At 45.5% G+C, this 18,328-nt stretch overlaps 1 protein-coding gene across 3 annotated transcripts in view; it reads right to left on the bottom strand.

Moving 5' to 3' along the window:
* Positions 1-18,328, bottom strand: part of RIPK1 (receptor interacting serine/threonine kinase 1) — an 86,411-nt gene that overhangs the window by 28,853 nt on the left and 39,230 nt on the right. For all 3 annotated transcript variants that reach the window (XM_077269788.1, XM_077269787.1, XM_077269791.1), the window contains 2 exons: positions 9,884-9,960; positions 1,869-1,956 (listed from right to left, as the gene is read on the bottom strand). In XM_077269788.1, coding sequence (XP_077125903.1) covers positions 1,869-1,956; positions 9,884-9,960 — 165 coding nt within the window. The remainder of the gene's footprint in view (positions 1-1,868; positions 1,957-9,883; positions 9,961-18,328) is intronic.

Here is an 18,328-nt window from a genome sequence, read left to right as displayed (position 1 = left end):
GTTACAGCACCCAGAACTAAAAGAGCCACCTTGTCAGAATGCAGCATTAATGCTGCACAAGGTGGCTCTTTTAGTTAAAAACGCCTGGGGGGGGTGACAGGTTACCTTTAAAGCTCCAGACCCCAATCACACCTCAGCATCTAAGTGTGAACTGTAATTGCCATGGACTATCCATGAGAGACTGTTCCTTATTTATTCCAAGTTATAATTCCCATTCCTACTGAAGTAAAAGCAACGGTTATCCCCGAGACCGCTGTGTGTCACAATTCCTTCGGCTGCGGACACCGCGTGGGGGTGGATAGCAGGGAAAGTTCAGCCTGGTCATTACAAGGGCTAGTTCTTTTTTTATTAAATGAGTTGACTTTTTTAGTGATACCAATTTTTTTTTATACAATGACTTTATGATCAAGGTTTATTTCATTTCTTATGTTAGTATAATGAAAAGAGTGTATTTTTGTGTGTTTTACTTATATACAATATTCACATTACGGGTTTAATAGTAGAACAGTTTTAAAGCTTGGGCTGTTCAAAATGTGGTGACACTAATTATCTGTACTTTTTTGTTTGCTTTTATTGTTATATAAAAACAGCACTTTTGGTGCCGAAACATTTTCCATCACATCGCACAGATGATGTGGTGCCGACACGGTCAAATGAAATGCCGAGCTGGGGACACTGGGAGGTAAGAGATTGGCACGCCCCCGTCTAGCAGCTAGGTACTAGTGATGGGTCGTTCGTGAACGATCCGAGACAAAGAGCCGGCTCCCTGCCATGAACGATGGGAGCCGGCACCCCAGTGAGAGCCACTAAATTCTCTTAATGGCTCTCACTGGGCGTATAATTCCCCAAGTTCAGCAAACTTAACCCTGCCCACCCAAAACAAACCCCGCCCATTCGTCACTTTTATTGGTTGGCTGCACATGGGCGTGGTTTCAAAACTGGTGGGCGGAGTTTCAGTCATACTGACGTCACCATAAATATATATTCACCTATGGTGAACACATATTTAATAGGGATGCAATTAGGATCCGCTCTTTTTGGTGAGCGGAGCCATGAGAGCCAGATCACCAAAAAGAGCTGGACTGCCATCACTACTAGGTACCACTGACCTGGACACTGTACCAGATACCCGCGAATTGATTCGCTCATCTCTAGTATCCACTAGTAAGGCATGAGTGTGCTCACATAAGGTGTTATCCGAGCATGCTTGGGCGTTAGCTGCGTTATGTTCAGCGTGCTTTAATAATATGATCGAGTACCTGTACCTGACAAACAGGCAATCCATGCATGTGTTGTGGATGTCTAACAGCCATGAGACATGCAGGCGACGGGACTCAAACTCATTATTAAAGCACGCCAGACACTTAGTTAGTACCCAAGCATGCTCAGATAACACCTTATCTGAGCACATTTGCTTATCACTAGTGTCTACCTATGATACACAACTGTCATGCTGCTGCTGATGAACCCGGCTCTGCTTGTTAACCTGCTTTTATCGTCACACCGTACACGATTGGCAGATATCATGGAGGGCTTATCAAAAATCTGAAAAATTATGATGAATCTGTTTGATGAATTGAGGCTTGTGTGTCTAAACTGGGGATTGTCTTGATGTATTTTAAGGCCTCATTCACACAGCAGCTTTTGACTTTTGATAATTTTTTTTAATGAAAATATAAATTGGACACAACAAAGAACAAGGGCAAGTTTCTCAATTGTAATTTTCCTGTTTCTAGTATGCATTCCTGGCTTAGGCTTAAAAAAAGAAAAGAATTAAAAACAGCTCCAAACTGCTGTGTGTAAATTTGGCCTTGTAAAACAGAGTTCTCTCATACTACAGCAGTTATATAATTAGGGTCATCTCTTACCTCTTGGGATGCTTGGTGGCTCTGCATCACAATCTAACTGTAAAGATGCCATCCTTTGAATCAGGGCATTCGGTTTAGGGTATGAAATCTAGAATTTGTAAATAAAGATTGGAAAATTATCAAAATTGTTCATTATTTCACAGTCTGTGCCTCCTTCAGATGAATAAATGAATTGTTGGCAGGTAGCGAACTGAACACAGCACTGCTATAGTTTACGTACTCTAAGTTAAAGGGAACTTGTCAAGTTTGATAACGCTATTAACCTGCAGGTATATGCTTAATCTGCTGGTAAATAGCATTAAAGGGGTTTTCTCATGAACAAAGAACATTTTAATACCACATCTCCTGTGCAGGGGGGATGCAAAAAAGCATACAGACATTACAGCATGGGATTGGCAGCTGATTCTTTCTGTGCAGTAAAGCATTTGCTGCCTGTTATTAAACAATGTTTTATCTGACAGAAAGAATCAGCCATGATCTCCTGCTGTAATGTCTGTACACTCTTTTGCCCCCCCTGCCCAGGAGCTGTGGCACTGTATGATGAGACACAGCCATTACACAGTACACAGCAGGGGCACATATATGAGATTATCTCAGCACAGGAACACGTTTTTGAACACTTGTGGAACTTCTTTTTATTTCACGATCTATTCATTAACCCCTTCACGACATAAACCGTACGTGTCTCCCCCTTTGATGTTGGCTCCGGCGCTGAGCCCACATCTTTCCCAGCACGTCAGCTGTTTTGAACAGCTGACATGTGCCTCTAACAGCCGCGGGTGGAATCGCAATCCACCCACGGCTGTTAACTAGTTAAATGCCGCTGTGAATCTCTGACAACGACATTTAACGAACGCTTCCGGCAAGCATGCCGGAAATCCCACCCATCGGTGACCCCGTCACGTGATCGTGGGTCACCGATGGGTCAACATTGACAACCAGAGGTTTTCAGCAGACCTCTATGGTTGTCACTGCCAGTCTACTATGAGTGATGCCCAGTGGTCGGCGGTCATAGCAAGTCAGCAATTCTGCTACATACAATCTGATCATCGCCTGTATGTAGCAGAGCCGATCGGATTATGGCAGCTTCTAGTCACCCACGGAAATTATTGAAGCATGCCAAAAGTAAAAAAAACAAAAAAAAAACGTATTAAAAATATTTAAAAAAATAAATAAAAAGTTCAAGTCACCCCCATTTTGCTACATTCAAAATAAAATAATAATAATAATAAAAAAAATCAAACATACACATATTTGGTATCACCATGTTCAGAATTGCCCAATCTATCAAGCTATAAAAAGAATTAATCCAATCGGTAAACTGTGTATCGAAAAAAAAGTCAAACCCCTAGAATTATGGTTTTTTGGTCCCCGCAACATTGCATTAAAATGCAATAACGGGCGATCAAAAGATCGTATACACACCAAAATGGTATCAATAAAAACATCAGCTCGGCATACAAATCATAAGTAGTGATGAGCGAATATACTCGTTACTCGAGATTTCTCGAGCATGCTCGGGTGACCTCCGAGTATTTTTTAGTGCTCGGAGATTTAGTTTTCTTCGCCGCAGCTGAATGATTTAGGGTATGTGCACACGTCCGGATATCTTGCAGAAATTTCCTGAAGAAAGCCGGAAATTTTCTGCAAGAAATCCGCATTTTTTTTTTTGCGTTTTTTTTCCGTTTTTTTCACGGTTTTTTTAGCATTCTGCAAGCGTAATTAGCTTGCAGAATGCTAAAGTTTTCCAAGCGATCTGTAGCATCGCTTGGAAAACTGACTGACAGGTTGGTCACACTTGTCAAACATAGTGTTTGACAAGTGTGACCAACTTTTTACTATAGATGCTGCCTATGCAGCATCAATAGTAAAAGATAGAATGTTTAAAAAAAAATAAAAAAAATAAAAAAAAAGGTTATACTCACCTGCAGACAGCCGGTCTCCTCGGCGGCGTCCGTTCCTATAGATGGTTTGTGTGTGAAGGGCCTTCGATGACGTCGCGGCTTGTGATTGGTCGCGTGAGCGGTCACGCGACCAATCACAAGACCGCGACGTCATCGCAGGTCGTTCACACAGACCATCTAAAGGAACGGAAGCGGCAGCATGCACCGGAGAGGCGGGAACACTCCGGGGGCCATCAGAGGGTGAGTATATCACTATTTTTTATTTTAATTCTTTTTTTTTTTACCTATTATATGGTGCCCAATCCGTGGAGGAGAGTCTCCTCTCCTCCACCCTGGGTACCAACCGCACATAATCTGCTTACTTCCCGCATGGTGTGCACAGCCCCGTGCGGGAAGTAAGCAGATCAATGCACTCCTAGGTGTGCGGAATCCCCGCAATTCCGCATTTTTAATGAACATGTTGCTTTTTTTTCCGCGATGCGATTTTTTCGCGGAAAAAAATGCAACATTTGCACAAAAAATGCGGAATACCCTGTAAACAATAGGAGGCATATGTTAGCGTTTTTTTCGCGTTTTTATAGCGAAAAAACACGAAAAAAACGCAAAAAATCCTGAATGTGTGCACATGGCCTTACAGCTATTAGCCAGCTTGATTACATGTGCGGATTCCCTAGCCACCAGGCAACCTCCACATGTACTTATGCTGGCTAACAGATGTAAATCATTTAGCTGCGGTGATGAAAACTAAATCTCCGAGAACTGAAAAATAATCGGAGGTCACCCGAGCGTGCTCGGGAAATCTCGAGTAACGAGTATATTTGCTGATCTCTAATCATAAGCGGTTCTGGTCTCAGAATATGATGCAATTTTCTATTTTTTAACAAACTTATTTTTTTTCACCACTTAAATAAAAAAGCCTAGAAATATTTGGTGTCTATGAACTCATAACGACCAGTAGAATCATAATGGCAGGTCAGTTTTAGCATTTGGTGAACATGGTAAAAAAAAAACCCAAAAAAACTGCACTTGAAATTTTCTTCCCGTTTTTGAGTATAAGATATGGTAAAACCAATGATGTCGTTCAAAAGTGCAACTTGTCCCCGCAAAAAACAAGCCCTCATATGGCCATATTAACAGAAAAATAAAAAAGTTATGGCTCTGGGAAGAAGGGGAGCAAAACACAAACGCAAAATGCAAAACAAAAACGTGCTCCTTCATGAAGGGGTTTAAATGTACTTTGCTAATGGAAAAACCCCTTTAATAAGATACCCAGGTGCTGTGCTTAAAGCATGTCACCCAAGAGAAAATTAACTTTATTTCTTGCAGGAGCCGCTAGCTTTTAGTCATGCAGACGTGCCCAGAGGGGCTACAGTCACTGCTCAGAGCACTGAGAAGAGGGCTGTAAGCATGCATCAGCACTCTGACTGACAGCTGGCTCTGCAGTGCATCAGTACAGTGCCAGCTGTCAGTCAGTGCCAGGGTGTGCTTACAGCTACCACTCTCAGTGCTGTGAGCAGTGACTGTACTGAAATTGCTTTGGGACATCAGCATGACTGAAAGGTATAAAGTTCAGTTTCTCCTAGGTGCCGTGCCACGCTTCAGTACAGCAGCTGGGCACCTTCTTAACGATTAACCCTGTATCTACACGCCAATAGTGTTATACGACCTGACAGGTTAACTTTAATGCATCTATAAGATAATAATAAATCATTTTATTTCTATTGTGCCAACGTACTCCGCAGAACTTTACATTTTAGAGGGGACTTGTACAGACAATAGACATTACAGCATAAACAATGAACACATAACAAAACCGATATCAAGAGGAATGTGGGCCCTGCTCGCAAGCTTACAATATATGAGGAAAAAGGGGAGACACGAGAGGTGGATGGTAACAATTGCTTTCATTGTTCAGATCAGCCATCGTGTGTTCATCGGGTGTTCATGTCATGCTGGATCAACTGGTTATCAGCCTAAGTATGTAACAGTACAGACATAGAGGACTATTAGATGCATGAAGCATGTGAGAACATGATGCGAGGAACCTAGTTATGGTATTGTAAATGGGCAACACAGGGATAGTTAATGTATTGAGGAGGTAGGCCAGTCTGAAGAAATGTGTTTTTAGGGCACGCTTAAAACTGTGGGTGTTGGGGATTAATCAAATTAACCTGGGTAGCGCATTCCAAAAAACTGGCGCAGCACATGAAAAGTCTTGGAGACGGGAGTGGGAGGTTCTGATTATTGAGGATGTTAATCTCAGGTCATTAGCAGAATGGAGGGCACGGGTAGGGAGGTAGGCTGAGACCAGGGAGGAGATGTAGGGTGGTGCTGAGCCATGGAGTGCTTTGTGGGTGAGAGTGCTAAGATAGTTCAGTAAATACTATGTAGTGCATAATAAATGTGTACAGTTATTTAGCTGTGGTGTACATCCACCACTTCCAACCTTTCTCGGACAATCTTGGGAGTAGAATTAAATATATTTATTCATACTAATGAGAACAGAATTATATGGGTGCTACCGTGCCCTCAAACATTTCGAATATTAAGCCCTAATATCTCAGATCGAAACACTGATACAAATTATCCCTTCTTTATTTGGTCTCAGGACTTTGAGGACATACTTTAGTGTGCTCTTATCTTATACTACGATTAGTATCCTAATACTTTCATTAATTGGCAAAGCAGTTATTCAACACTTTAAATTTTTTTTGCCATCCCCCAGCACCTCCTCCATCTCCTTTCATCTCAGATTGATAACCTCAGACAAAGCTTTTGCCTACAGATCCAACAGCCCCTCCTTATAACAACTCGGCCCTCCTCCAAAACCAGCTTCTCTGCCATTACGGAAGATCAACTTTAACATGTGCACTTGACCCGATACTGTCCCACCTCATCCCAAACCTTATCACAGTCTTCATCCCAACCCTAACCCATCTCTTCAACCTATCACTAACAACTGGTGTCTTCCCCTCTTAATTATAACATGCCTCCATCACACCCATCCTCAAAATGCACTCCCTTGACATCCTCTGTGTAACTATCATCCAATATCACTTCTCCCCTATGCCACAAAACTACTGAAACAAAACCTCCATCTTGAACTGTCTTCCCACATCTCCTTCTGCTCACTCTTTGATTGCTTATCATATGGCTTTCGACTGCATCATTCCACTGAAACTGCCCTCACAAAAGTCACAAGTTACTTATTAACTGCCAAATCCAAGAGACACTACTCTATCCTACTACTCCTGGACCTGTTCTCTGCCTTTGACACAGCACAGTGGACCATTACTTCTTTCTACAGATTCTCTTGGCATCACAGACTTGACCCTATCCTGGATCTCTTCATACCTAACAGACCGGACATTCAGCATCTCCCACTCTCACACCACCTTCTCATCTTGCCACATATCTATCGGGGTACCCCACTCCAAGGTTCAGTTCTAGGACCCCTGCTCTTCTCCATCTACACCTTCGGCCTGGGACAACTCATAGGAGTCCCACGGCTTTCAGTATCATCTCTATGCTGATGACTCACAGATCTACCTCTCTGGACCAATATCACCTCCTTACTAACCAGAATCCCACAATGTCTGTCCCCTATTTCATCCTTCTTCTCTGCTAGATTTCTAAAACTTAACATAGCTAAAACAGAATTCATCATCTTTCCCCCATTTCACTCAAAGAAACAGATCTTTCCATCAAAGTGAATGGCTGCTCACTCTCCCCAGTCCCGCAAGCTTGCTGCCTCAGGGCAACACTGGACTCTGATCTCTCCTTTAAATCACATATCCAAGTCCTTTCCACTTCCTGCAGACTCCAACTGAAAAATATTTCCCTGATCCGCACATTCCTTAATCAAGAATTGGCAAAAACACTATTGCATGCCCTCATCATCTCCCGGCTCAACTTCTGAAACCTACTGCTTTGTGGACTCCCCTCTAACACCCTTCCAATCTAGCCTAAACTCTGCTGCCCAGGTAATCCACATGCCGCCCCCCCCCCCCCGCTATTCTCTGGCCTCTCCTGTCTGTCATTCTCTTTAATGACACCCCATTGCCCAGAAACGCCAGTTCAAAACCCTAACTATGACCTACAAAGCCATCCATATCCGGTCTCCTCCATACATCTGTGACCTGGTTTCCCGGTACTTACCTGCACACAACCTCTGATACTCAGAAGATCTCCTTCTCTACTCGCCTGTTATGTCTTCTTCCCACAATCGCATACAAGATTTTTCCAATGCATCTTCCCTACTTTGGAACGCTATACCCCAACATATTAAACTCTCGCCTATAGTGGAAACCTTCAAAAGGAACCTTAAGATCTACATCTTCCGACAAGCCTGCAGTAACCCACGTTCTACCATACCGCTCAGCGACAAGCTCTCCCCTCACCAACTGTATTCCTCACCCATCCCTTGTAGACAGTGAGCTCTCGTGGGCAGGATCCTCTCTCCTCCTGTACCAGTTGGTGACTTGTTTTGTTAAAAAATATCGTAGTTGTCTTTTATTATGTATACCCCTTTTCACATGTAAAGCACCATAACATTTTTTGTTTGGTGCACTTTATTACCAATGATTTTAATGATTTAATAAAAGTTAAGTGTTATTTACTATACAATCTGTGATCTTTAGCCTAAAAGATAAGCCCACAATACACATTAGATGGAGCCAACCAAATCATTGTCCGGTTGGCAGCCATCTTGCATGGCTCTCCCACACATAGGAGCGTTCACTCTGCCCAACGCTCCTGTTCTCTATGAGACAAATACTGCCAGACATGGCTGATGGTGACTTATCTTCAGGAGGATAAAAGGTTCGCGATTCCAAAAATCAGAATCCCATAACTCCCCCAACAATCACATTTCTGGCGCCCCAATACATATTCGATTGAAGGCTGAATTTCTGAAAACATTAATCTAATATGTATGTGGGGGGCTGTACAGGGCGGACTGTTTGGACCACAGCGTTATATAAAAAACACAGTTTGATTATTTTAATTTAAAGAAGGGTGATAGTACATTAGAATCACAGGCTTTTATTTCTCTTTATGTTCACCCTATACTCTTATGTGCAACGCTACATTAAGTATTGCTGCTCGGCTTACTTGTTGCCAAAAAACTCAAGTTCTTTTTCCTGTTGTAGACTAATGATATCAGCTAGAGTTACACGTTCTGCATTTCCACAGTGAGAAAATCCTTAAAAAATGCCAAAATCACAAGACTCAAAATAAAATACTGAATTTAGCAGTGAAAAAAATATGTTTTCGAACGTGTATACTTCATAATTTAATATTGGGGCAAATAACTTTTTTCTGCACTCATGTTAAAGGGAATCCCCCAAAGTGCAAATTAAACTGTTTAAACATTTATAAACGGGACTTTGCTCCTATAAAAATAATACGAGGCATATAAAGGTTTACATAAAAATTTACCTTTATTTAATATGTAAATGAGGGCTCTTAAGTGCACACTAGGTGTGGTCTATGGCTTGGTGCAGCGATACACCCTCCGATTTTCATATTACAGTCAGTCCCTTGTCTTAATTGATGGCTAGAGCGAAAGCAGTCTAAAATCAATCCCCGTTCTTGCACTTGTGCACTTTCAATATCAGTGAGCGCGCAATCTGACCCCTGCTTATCAGCAGCTATACGTCCTCAGTGTCCTCCCCTCCTCGCTACTCTTCCGGGTGTATGGAGCAGCGGCTGCACGCCATAGCCATAATGTGTGAGTGATAGCACTGCCATTTTGAAGCACGCTCCTGGGCCTCTCCAGTGTGAGTGTACAAGTGCAGAAAAACTGAAGATTTTAGACAGAGACTGTGCTTCTCAAACAAGCACTGTCAATTAAGTTAAGGGGCAAATTGAAGGGTGTAACAGTTTACCAAGCCAAAGGCCTCGTCAAGGGTGCACCAAAATGCCCTCATTTGCATATTAAATACAAATCGATTTTTCTGCAAATATAACATTATAATGTATATGCCTGGTACGATTTTTTTTTTTATAAGGACTACATACCAAATATAAATGTTAAAGCCGTTTCATTTGCACATTAGGGGTGTCGAATTCCCTATAAACAGCTCAATTTCTATCTGAAAAACGTCTTACCTGGATTGTAGCCACATCTTTTGCTACATACTTTTCATATTTTTCAGAGTATATGGGTCTTAATGCCTCTTCACATTCTAAGAAGAAAACAAACAAAATGTTAACATTTCTGCTACCTACGTAACAAAATGCAGATCCTTCTTATTATAAAGGCTACCAAACAAACCACATCGGTTTACAATGAGAACCATAAAGTTGTTTTGAAAAGAAAAAAAAATAACTGACTGCAGAAAATTTTTGACAGAGGATGGAATCAAATATGAACAAAACCTTACAGAAGCAAAATACCGTATGTAAAAAACAAAAAATATATAACTAGAAAACATCATCGCTGTGATGACAATATTTACATATTTAATGAATACAACAAAAGAACAAGGAAAGCGCTAAACACCAACAGAAAAATATCAGAGTAAATTTAACAAACTAAATGTGGGGGCATTCTGGAGTAAGTTGTGTCCCAAAAAACGGTCTTCAAAGACCTGCACCATATTACTGGGGTATTTTAGGACAGTTACAAGTACAGTTTAAGTACAGGTCAGTTACAGTGGAAGCTAGGACATAATAATGGCAGAGGTGAAATCTTATGAAATTTGCAGGGAAATTCCCACTGAGATCCAGGAGCTTGTATATTGCTATAGTGGCAGGAACAGAAGTTGGGCCAGTCATTAAGGCTACGTTTACATTTGCGTTGTGCGCCGCAGCGTCGGCGCCGCAACGCACAACGCAAACAAAAACGCAGCAAAACGCATGCACAACGCTGCGTTTTGCGCCGCATGCGTCCTTTTTTTCATTGATTTTGGACGCAGCAAAAATGCAACTTGCTGTGTCCTCTGCGCCCGGACGCGGGCGCCGCATGCGGCGCAAAACGCAAGTGCGACGCATGTCCATGCGCCCCCATGTTAAATATAGGGGCGCATGACGCATGCGGCGACGCTGCGGCGCCCGACGCTGCGGCGCCGACCGCAAATGTGAACGTAGCCTAAAGGAGCAAATGACACACTATAGCAGGAATCCCCGACCTGTGACTCGGGAGCCATTAGTGGCTCCTGGAACCATGATGCATGGCTCACATCTGTCTGCCAACTTCATGCATTTAGCAAACAACTACAAAGGTCTCCAAATGGTGACTTTTCTGAATATGCGTGCACAGAAGAGCAGATCTGGATGCGTATACTAGCAGGGGAAGGGAGGTGGTGAGACAAATATGGTAGGCTGGAGATAAGGTGATACTGCCAGTTAGAAGAGTGCTTGAAACTGGATGTGATGGTGTTGTGTGAGTGGTTGATGCAAGAATACTAAATGGGGGTAAGGTGGGAACCCCTGGATATAAGTATGTTGCCTATAAGGGAGCAAAGCACAAGGTCATGGTGTGATTTCTATGCGGAAGCTTTGCCTGTGATTATACCGGTAATTGTGTGTGGCGGGAGGGATCCGGGTGTCATTACTGTATGTGGTAGGACTGGATGTCACTATTCTGAGAGCTGTGGATGTGGCTTGCGACCATCTTGGAGAGCTGAATGTGGTCCTTAGTATTAGAAAGAAAGCAATAGCATTAGAGGAGACAGTGGAATGCTATTCCTGTGGGATGATATCCAATGGACAAAAAAATAGGGATTTTTGTGTACTCACCGTAAAATCCTTTTCTCCTTCGCTTCATTGGGGGACACAGACGGTGGGTGTATGCTGCTGCCACTAGGAGGCTGACACTAAGTGATACAAAGAAAGTTAGCACCTCCCCTGCAGTATACACCCTCCTGCTGGCTCTCAACTATCCAGTTCGGTGCAAAAGCAGTAGATCAATAACAACATGAGCGTATAGCATGTCATATTATATAAGAGAGTATAGCATGTCAGATTATAAAACAAGCATAAGCTAATAACAGGGTGGGAGCTGTGTCCCCCAATGAATGGCTCGGAGAAAAGGATTTTACGGTGAGTACACAAAAATGCCTATTTCTCCTTCGCCTCATTGGGGGACACAGACCGTGGGACGTCCCAAAGCAGTCCCTGGGTGGGGACAACATCAGATCAGGCCCTGTGTAACCGCTACCTACAAGTGTGCCACCGTGGCCTGCAGAGTCCACCTGCCCAGACATACATCTGTGGAAATGTGGGAATTATAGTGCTTCAAGAATGCATGCAGACTGGACTAATCCGCAAGCTTGCAGGTGTGATTTGCCGACGCCTGGTGCCTAGAACCCTCGATAGACATGGAGATAGGCTAACATCTAACACAGAAGGACTCCTAGATGATGAAACTAATCCATCTGGCTAACATGGCCGATGAAACGGCTAAACCCCTCCTGTAAACGTCAGGAAGCCTTCCCCTTACCGTCAGGAAGCCCAAATAAAGCGTCCAACCTTCGGAAGGACGCCGTCCTCGAGACGTACCTACTCAGAGCACTCACTTCGTCCAGAATATGGGGAACTCATTCCATTTTGTGGACTGGTACCAAAAGAGATGAGGGAAGAACGATGCCCTCATAACAGTGGTAATACAATACCACGTCGGTAATAAGGGACGGGGATGGCCTGAGGACAACCTTGCCTTGAAGGTAATAAGGGAAAAAAGTCTGAAAGAACAGAGAAGCTAGCTACGAAGACTCGTCAGGATGAGGATATCGCAAAGAAAAAAGGGCGACCTTCCCTGATAAGTAAAGTCTGTCCGGATCAAAAAGGAGTCTACTGTAAGACTCCTAGGACCATTAAGGTCCCAATGATCTAATGGTATGCGATAGGGAAGAACTACGTGTGAAAACTCCCTGCGGGAAAGTCCCTACGTGCAGTTTTGTTGCAATAAGGAGGAAAGATACTAGCTCCGCAAACAAAAAACTGACGTGGTCAGTGCGGATCTCCGAGGATCACTGGGCCCTTTCTGCTTCCGAAAGGTTTTCGAAAGTAGTGGAAGGGGAGTTATGGAAACTGGTACCACGGAAGAACCAGAGCATGCAGTACGATGGCTCTTGGATCTCGAGGCTGAACCACGAACTCGAGTACATTGGCGTTCAGTCTGGACGCCATCCGATCTACAACTGGAGAGCTCCAGTGAAGGCACATTTGATGGAAGATTTCCGGGTGAAGTTCCCACTCACTTGAGGCGGAACCCTGACGGCTGAATGTTTGCCGCCCAGAGTTCTACTCCTGGGATATGTACTGCCGAGATCACCGAATGATAGATCTCGGCCCATCAGAGAATGTGAGGTACCTCGCCCATGGCGCCTGACCGTGGGTACCTGCTAGATGATTGACGTATGGCACAGCCGTTGCATTATCCAATTGAATTCGGATGGGGTGACCCGCCAGAAGGCAGTGGACCTGCTGTAGGACTACTGTTCGGATCTCCAGAGCAATGATTGAGAGAAGACTGGCATTGGTAGTTACTAATAACCATTGAACCGGGAGAAAGGCCCTGGATGAAGAAGGAGCTCAGAGACTATCGTCTGAAAGTCTGTTTGACTTGCTGAAACGAGCGGAGCAAAGGAAACTGCTTCCATTGTCGTCACCATTTTTCCTCAGAACCCTCCTAGCAAATTGAATGAAATGAGGGGATGAGTGATCAAGTGCACGAGCTCCGTTGAAGGGCCATCACCTTGTCTCGAGGGAGAATTACCATCCTTCTGGAAGTGTGCAGGATCATTTTCAAAAAGTATATCTGCTGGGCTGGAAATGAGGAGAACTTGTCTAAGTTTAGCTGCCAGCCCAGGTGAGAGGGTATCGCAAGTGATATAGACGACTCAGCGTAGTCCTGGAAGGGCGGCTAGACAGTCGACCAAACAGGGCAGGATGACCATGCCTCTAGGGTGCAAGAGGAACATGACAGCCGCCATGACCCTTGCAAACACTCTGGGTGCGGGAGCAAGGCCAAAGGACAAGGTCGTGACTTGAAAATGCTGTTCGCAAATGGAAAAGCGAAGGAATTATTGAAGATGGGAAAAATAGGAATGTGAGGGTAAGCATCCCGAATGTCGATGGATGCCAGAAACTCCACACTTTTCTGTTGAAGTAATGGCTGAGTGGAGGAACTCCATTCGAAAAAGGAGGACCTTGTCAAAGGTTGTTTGAAGTTTGAGGTCCAGGATCGGTCTTACTTTTCGTTCCCCTTTTTGGAACCAAGATCTAGACTGTCCTGGACAACCCTTCCACTGCCGGTTGGGGTTGTAGGAAACATACGATCCTTTGTTAGTCTCCCGCACAAAAGATTTGATTGGCCAGTTGTACTGTCTTCAGGAAAAGGTTACTGGTGTGAATCAAAGTAGTTAAGGTCTACAGCCAGGAGACCATTGCTCTAGCAATCCATGCGGCAGCTAGGGAGGGTAGAGCGCTGAACCAGAAGCCGCAACGAACCAGATTTGCTCTCTGACAGTATGTGGTATTTTTAATTGATGATACATCGGGCAGGGATACTGGTAGGTATACCACAGGAGATTCTACCCAGTTAATCTGCCAAGTGACAGAATGCGCTGCTGCATCCAGCAGGTCATAGTCTCTTGCCATCGCCGCTCTCTTTTGACGGTGCAGAGTTAAAAATTAGGAACCCTCGATCCACCATCCTCTAACAGGGAAGTGGAGAGGGATCGTCCACCTTCTTGTACCCTCTGCTAAATAGTGGTGATGCAGAGGGGGGTGCTCGGACGCCAAAAAGGGTGCCTCTGTACATCCACAGAGTTCAGGTCTCCGGGTGGACAGGACAGGTTGTCTGGCGTTAGTGGAGCGCCCCCACACCGCCGCAGGGCCGAGGGGTACCCGGAGCCGGGCCTCTGGGTCTCAGTCCTGGGGTTGTCACGGTGGCTAGACCCGGTCCGTGGCCCTGTCTGTCAGTGGGGGGATGTCCGGTGCAGTAAGTGGTGTTGTAACGGTGCAGTTATGGGGTGCAGGTCGCGGTAAATAACGAGGACACCAGGTTGCAGTCTCTTTACCTCTTTACTGGAGATCTCTGAGTCCGCAGTCCAGAATACGGTTCTCCAGGCTGCGCAAGTCCGGCCGGTCCAATGGCACCTCCAGAGTTCACTTCACAGGTGGAAATCGGTGCCTTCCTTCTTAGCGCTATGTGTTGTAGTCCTCCCCTGCTGTGCTTACGGAAAGTACCCCACAACCGTTGTGTCTGTTTCTTAAGTTCCCTCACAACTCGATTAAATGATGTTCTTCTAATCTTCCGTCCCTTCCTGATGTTACAGTTAGAACGGCACCCGTTTGTCGGATAGGCCTGGAGTTCTTCCAGGACCCTAGAGACGCCCCTCTCCCGCAATTGCCTCCCAAGACTTCATAGGTGATATGTGTTAGACAGCCCGCCTTAAACTGACTGTCCTGCCGCTGTTTAGAGTATTGCTTGAAGCTGAATGTTATAATACTCCCTCGGCGTTCCGGCCACCGGTAGTGCGCCTCAGTAGGGTGTTGCTCCGGTCTTACAGCACGACCCCTACTGGAATTCTCCTATTGCTTGATCTCATTTCTCACTCAGCACAATCTATCTCGCTTCTAGTCCTTTCTTGGGTCCCGCCGCTTCCCGGAGCTGGCGCGGACCCGTTACGTTCTTTTCAATGCCAAGCCTCTGTCAGGATCCCACCCCTGACAGAGACCCTACTGTCTCTTCCTCCACAACACCCTCTGCCACTAGGTGTTGCTTCGTCCAATCCAGTCAGCTTTCTCATCTAACTTCCTGCCTGACCCCCAGTTTACCCACTATGGTGGGGAGTGGCCTAATGAATAGAACCCTTAGCTCCCCCCGGAGGCCCGGCTGTGAAATGTATTGGTGTCTGTGATACCTGGTCAGATGAACTCCTTCAGTGCCATCGGATGCACCATAGCTCCCCATAGTGGCGGAGCCACAGTACTGCAACGACCAGGACTCTGGGGCGCTGCACTCCCCCCTGGTTAAACACAGTACTCCGGGACTGGGAAGAAAACAACAATACAAGATTAGCAAAAAGACATACAGTTTTGTTTGAGTGCAATAACAGTAAGTATACTTGAACAAGCTTCCCTTTATGGGAGGTGAGGACACTTGAACGTTACAAAACATGGTTAAATATTAAAACATTATAAATTACAGGCTATAAATAACTCCTGTTACCCAACCGGGTATTCTACTAAGTGCAAAAACTGCTGAATAACATTTTAACATTGCCCTTAAGGACATACACTCTGTATCCACCAAAGGCCTTCCTATAATCACATTATAAGGTAAGTTAACTTTTTCATTCTCCTTCTTTGAGTCTGCAGGACCGCCTGTCCTATCGGCACCAGTCCTACTGCCTCTCCTTTCTGTTACAGGACCGTCCCGTTCAGCCAGGACCTACTGCCTTTTCAACTGCTATACATAGTATAGGACATAACATACTTTCAGTTTTAGAAGCTTTGAGCCATCTACGTATGGCTCCTAGGAGGACTCACTACCTAACCCCTACGGGTTCACTTTCTGTCCTCTGTAACACATTACTAACTCTTTCTTAACTTTCTATGGAGGACTCAGGGTTTACCTTCTATCCCCATTTTCTTATCAACATTATCAACTATCTTCTTAGATCATCAACCTTCATTAGTACTTTCTTACTTCCGACTATGCAGGACATTCTGTCTACCCCTAGGGGCCTACTGCACCTTCCTTCTGTCTCTCAATCTTTCTTCTAAGGAACATTATCAACATTTCTTCACAGTTAACCAGTTGGATACATATAACTTTTACATGTAAGTATCATCATTTTCTCTTATCAAACATCATTGCTATCTATCAGTCTTAAAGCAATACCATTTCTTTAAGTGCAACACGTGAACATCCCCTTTAAGAGGGGACCAAGTCTTTAGGAGGTAGCATTTGTTCTCTAGCTACCAGTCCTTTCTCAGCAAAAGCTCCGGTATGGTATCTTCACAAAGAGTCTTTAAGTAAAACCAGTAGGAAACACCCTTAAGAAGGTGTAAACTATTTACAAAGAAGAGTTTGTATCATGCACGGTCCATGATTACTGCAGTTCTTTCAACTTGTGCAAACTTGAGGAAAAATAAACAAACAAGAAGGATCCCGGGTCAGCAGAGGGATCCATAAGAATTACCCTGGACGGGTTTAGCAGCAAACAATCAGGAAACAAACAGTTAAACCAAGAACTATATACATTTTTAAAGCAGTCATGCTTACTCATTCTTCGGGGAGGAAGGTGGTTTCCTCCCGGGCCTCACCAGACCAACGGGTCGTCCGACTGGTTCCAGGATCGGGTCCCGCCCCAACAGCGACAGGATCCCTCGCCGGGATGTTCTTTTCGCTGAAGCTCCGGCACGCCCCCAAGGTGCATGGTAAGTCCGGGTGCTCCGTTGTTCTTCGGGGCCAGGTTCAGCGGCCTTTTCAGCGGGAGATTTATCCTCCGGTGTTCCGGCAGTGGCTTGTAGTGCGACGCACCGCTGGACGCCCCGCGCCATCCAGCCAGCCTCTCCCATGGCTCTCCTCCATCTGGTATAAGTTACCGCATCACCAGGCTCCAGATCGCGAGGGAATCGTCCTTCACAAGGCTCCACCTCCTCCCGGTCCACATGAACTTGTAGCGGCTCTCCAATCTCCTGTATAACCCCGCGTCCATGTTGAGGGTTGAAAGAGACCACCACACCCCAATGAGACAAGGGGGGCTCCGCAACGGAGGTTAAATCAATCTGGGCTGCCGGTTGTGGTCGGTTCCGCCATGCAGCCATCAAGCGCCGCAGGTGCTCAGCCTCCGGCAGGATCTTCATGCCCTGTGCCTGCAGCGTACCTTCAGCCGCGGCCGGGTGGGAAGGAGCAGGGGACACCGGAGATAGGTGGACTTCTGTGGGCCGACCTAGCCGAGCAAGTACGCGAGCATCGGCCTCCACGCGTCGCGCTATCTGGCGAGCTTCGGCTGCAGCTACACACTCCTCTGATGGTGGCAAGGGGGGTCGGCCCATCGGTAGCTCCGTGAGGGTCAGTCCCCGCAACGCTGGTGCATCTGGGGCTGTGTCAAGCGGTGCAGCCTCAGGCTGGATCGGGTCAGTCCCCCGCGGAATTCTCGGTGTCGCCATCTTTGCTCCTTCTTCGGTGTCTTCTTCCCGCGGTCTCTTTCGTGGGCGGCCCCGTCTCCATGGTCTCCACCCTCCAAACAGGATTAGGAGGCGGACCTCGGCTGTTGACGGACACGTCCTCAGGACCAAGAAATGTTTAGACTGGGCGGCCATTGTTCTTCGCGCTCTCTAGCTTGTCTACGCCTACTCCACGCCCCTCTTCTCTTCCGGCGCTCTCCTCAGCGTTGCAATGGCGGCGGATTTTGGCGGCAGGTGGCGCAGCACACAGTCTTTGTAATAAAGTACAGTCCAAGCACAACAAATCACAGTTCCAAGGCACACATGACCTGATTCTTCAGGCTTAAGTAAATCCTGTTCGTGACGCCAAGTTTTGGAGCGCCCCCACACCGCCGCAGGGCCGAGGGGTACCCGGAGCCGGGCCTC

This window comes from Ranitomeya variabilis, chromosome 6, assembly GCF_051348905.1.
Source record: "Ranitomeya variabilis isolate aRanVar5 chromosome 6, aRanVar5.hap1, whole genome shotgun sequence".
NCBI lineage: Eukaryota > Metazoa > Chordata > Amphibia > Anura > Dendrobatidae > Ranitomeya > Ranitomeya variabilis.
Note: the sequence above shows the minus strand (reverse complement) of the source record. Positions and strands in the feature narration are given on the sequence as shown.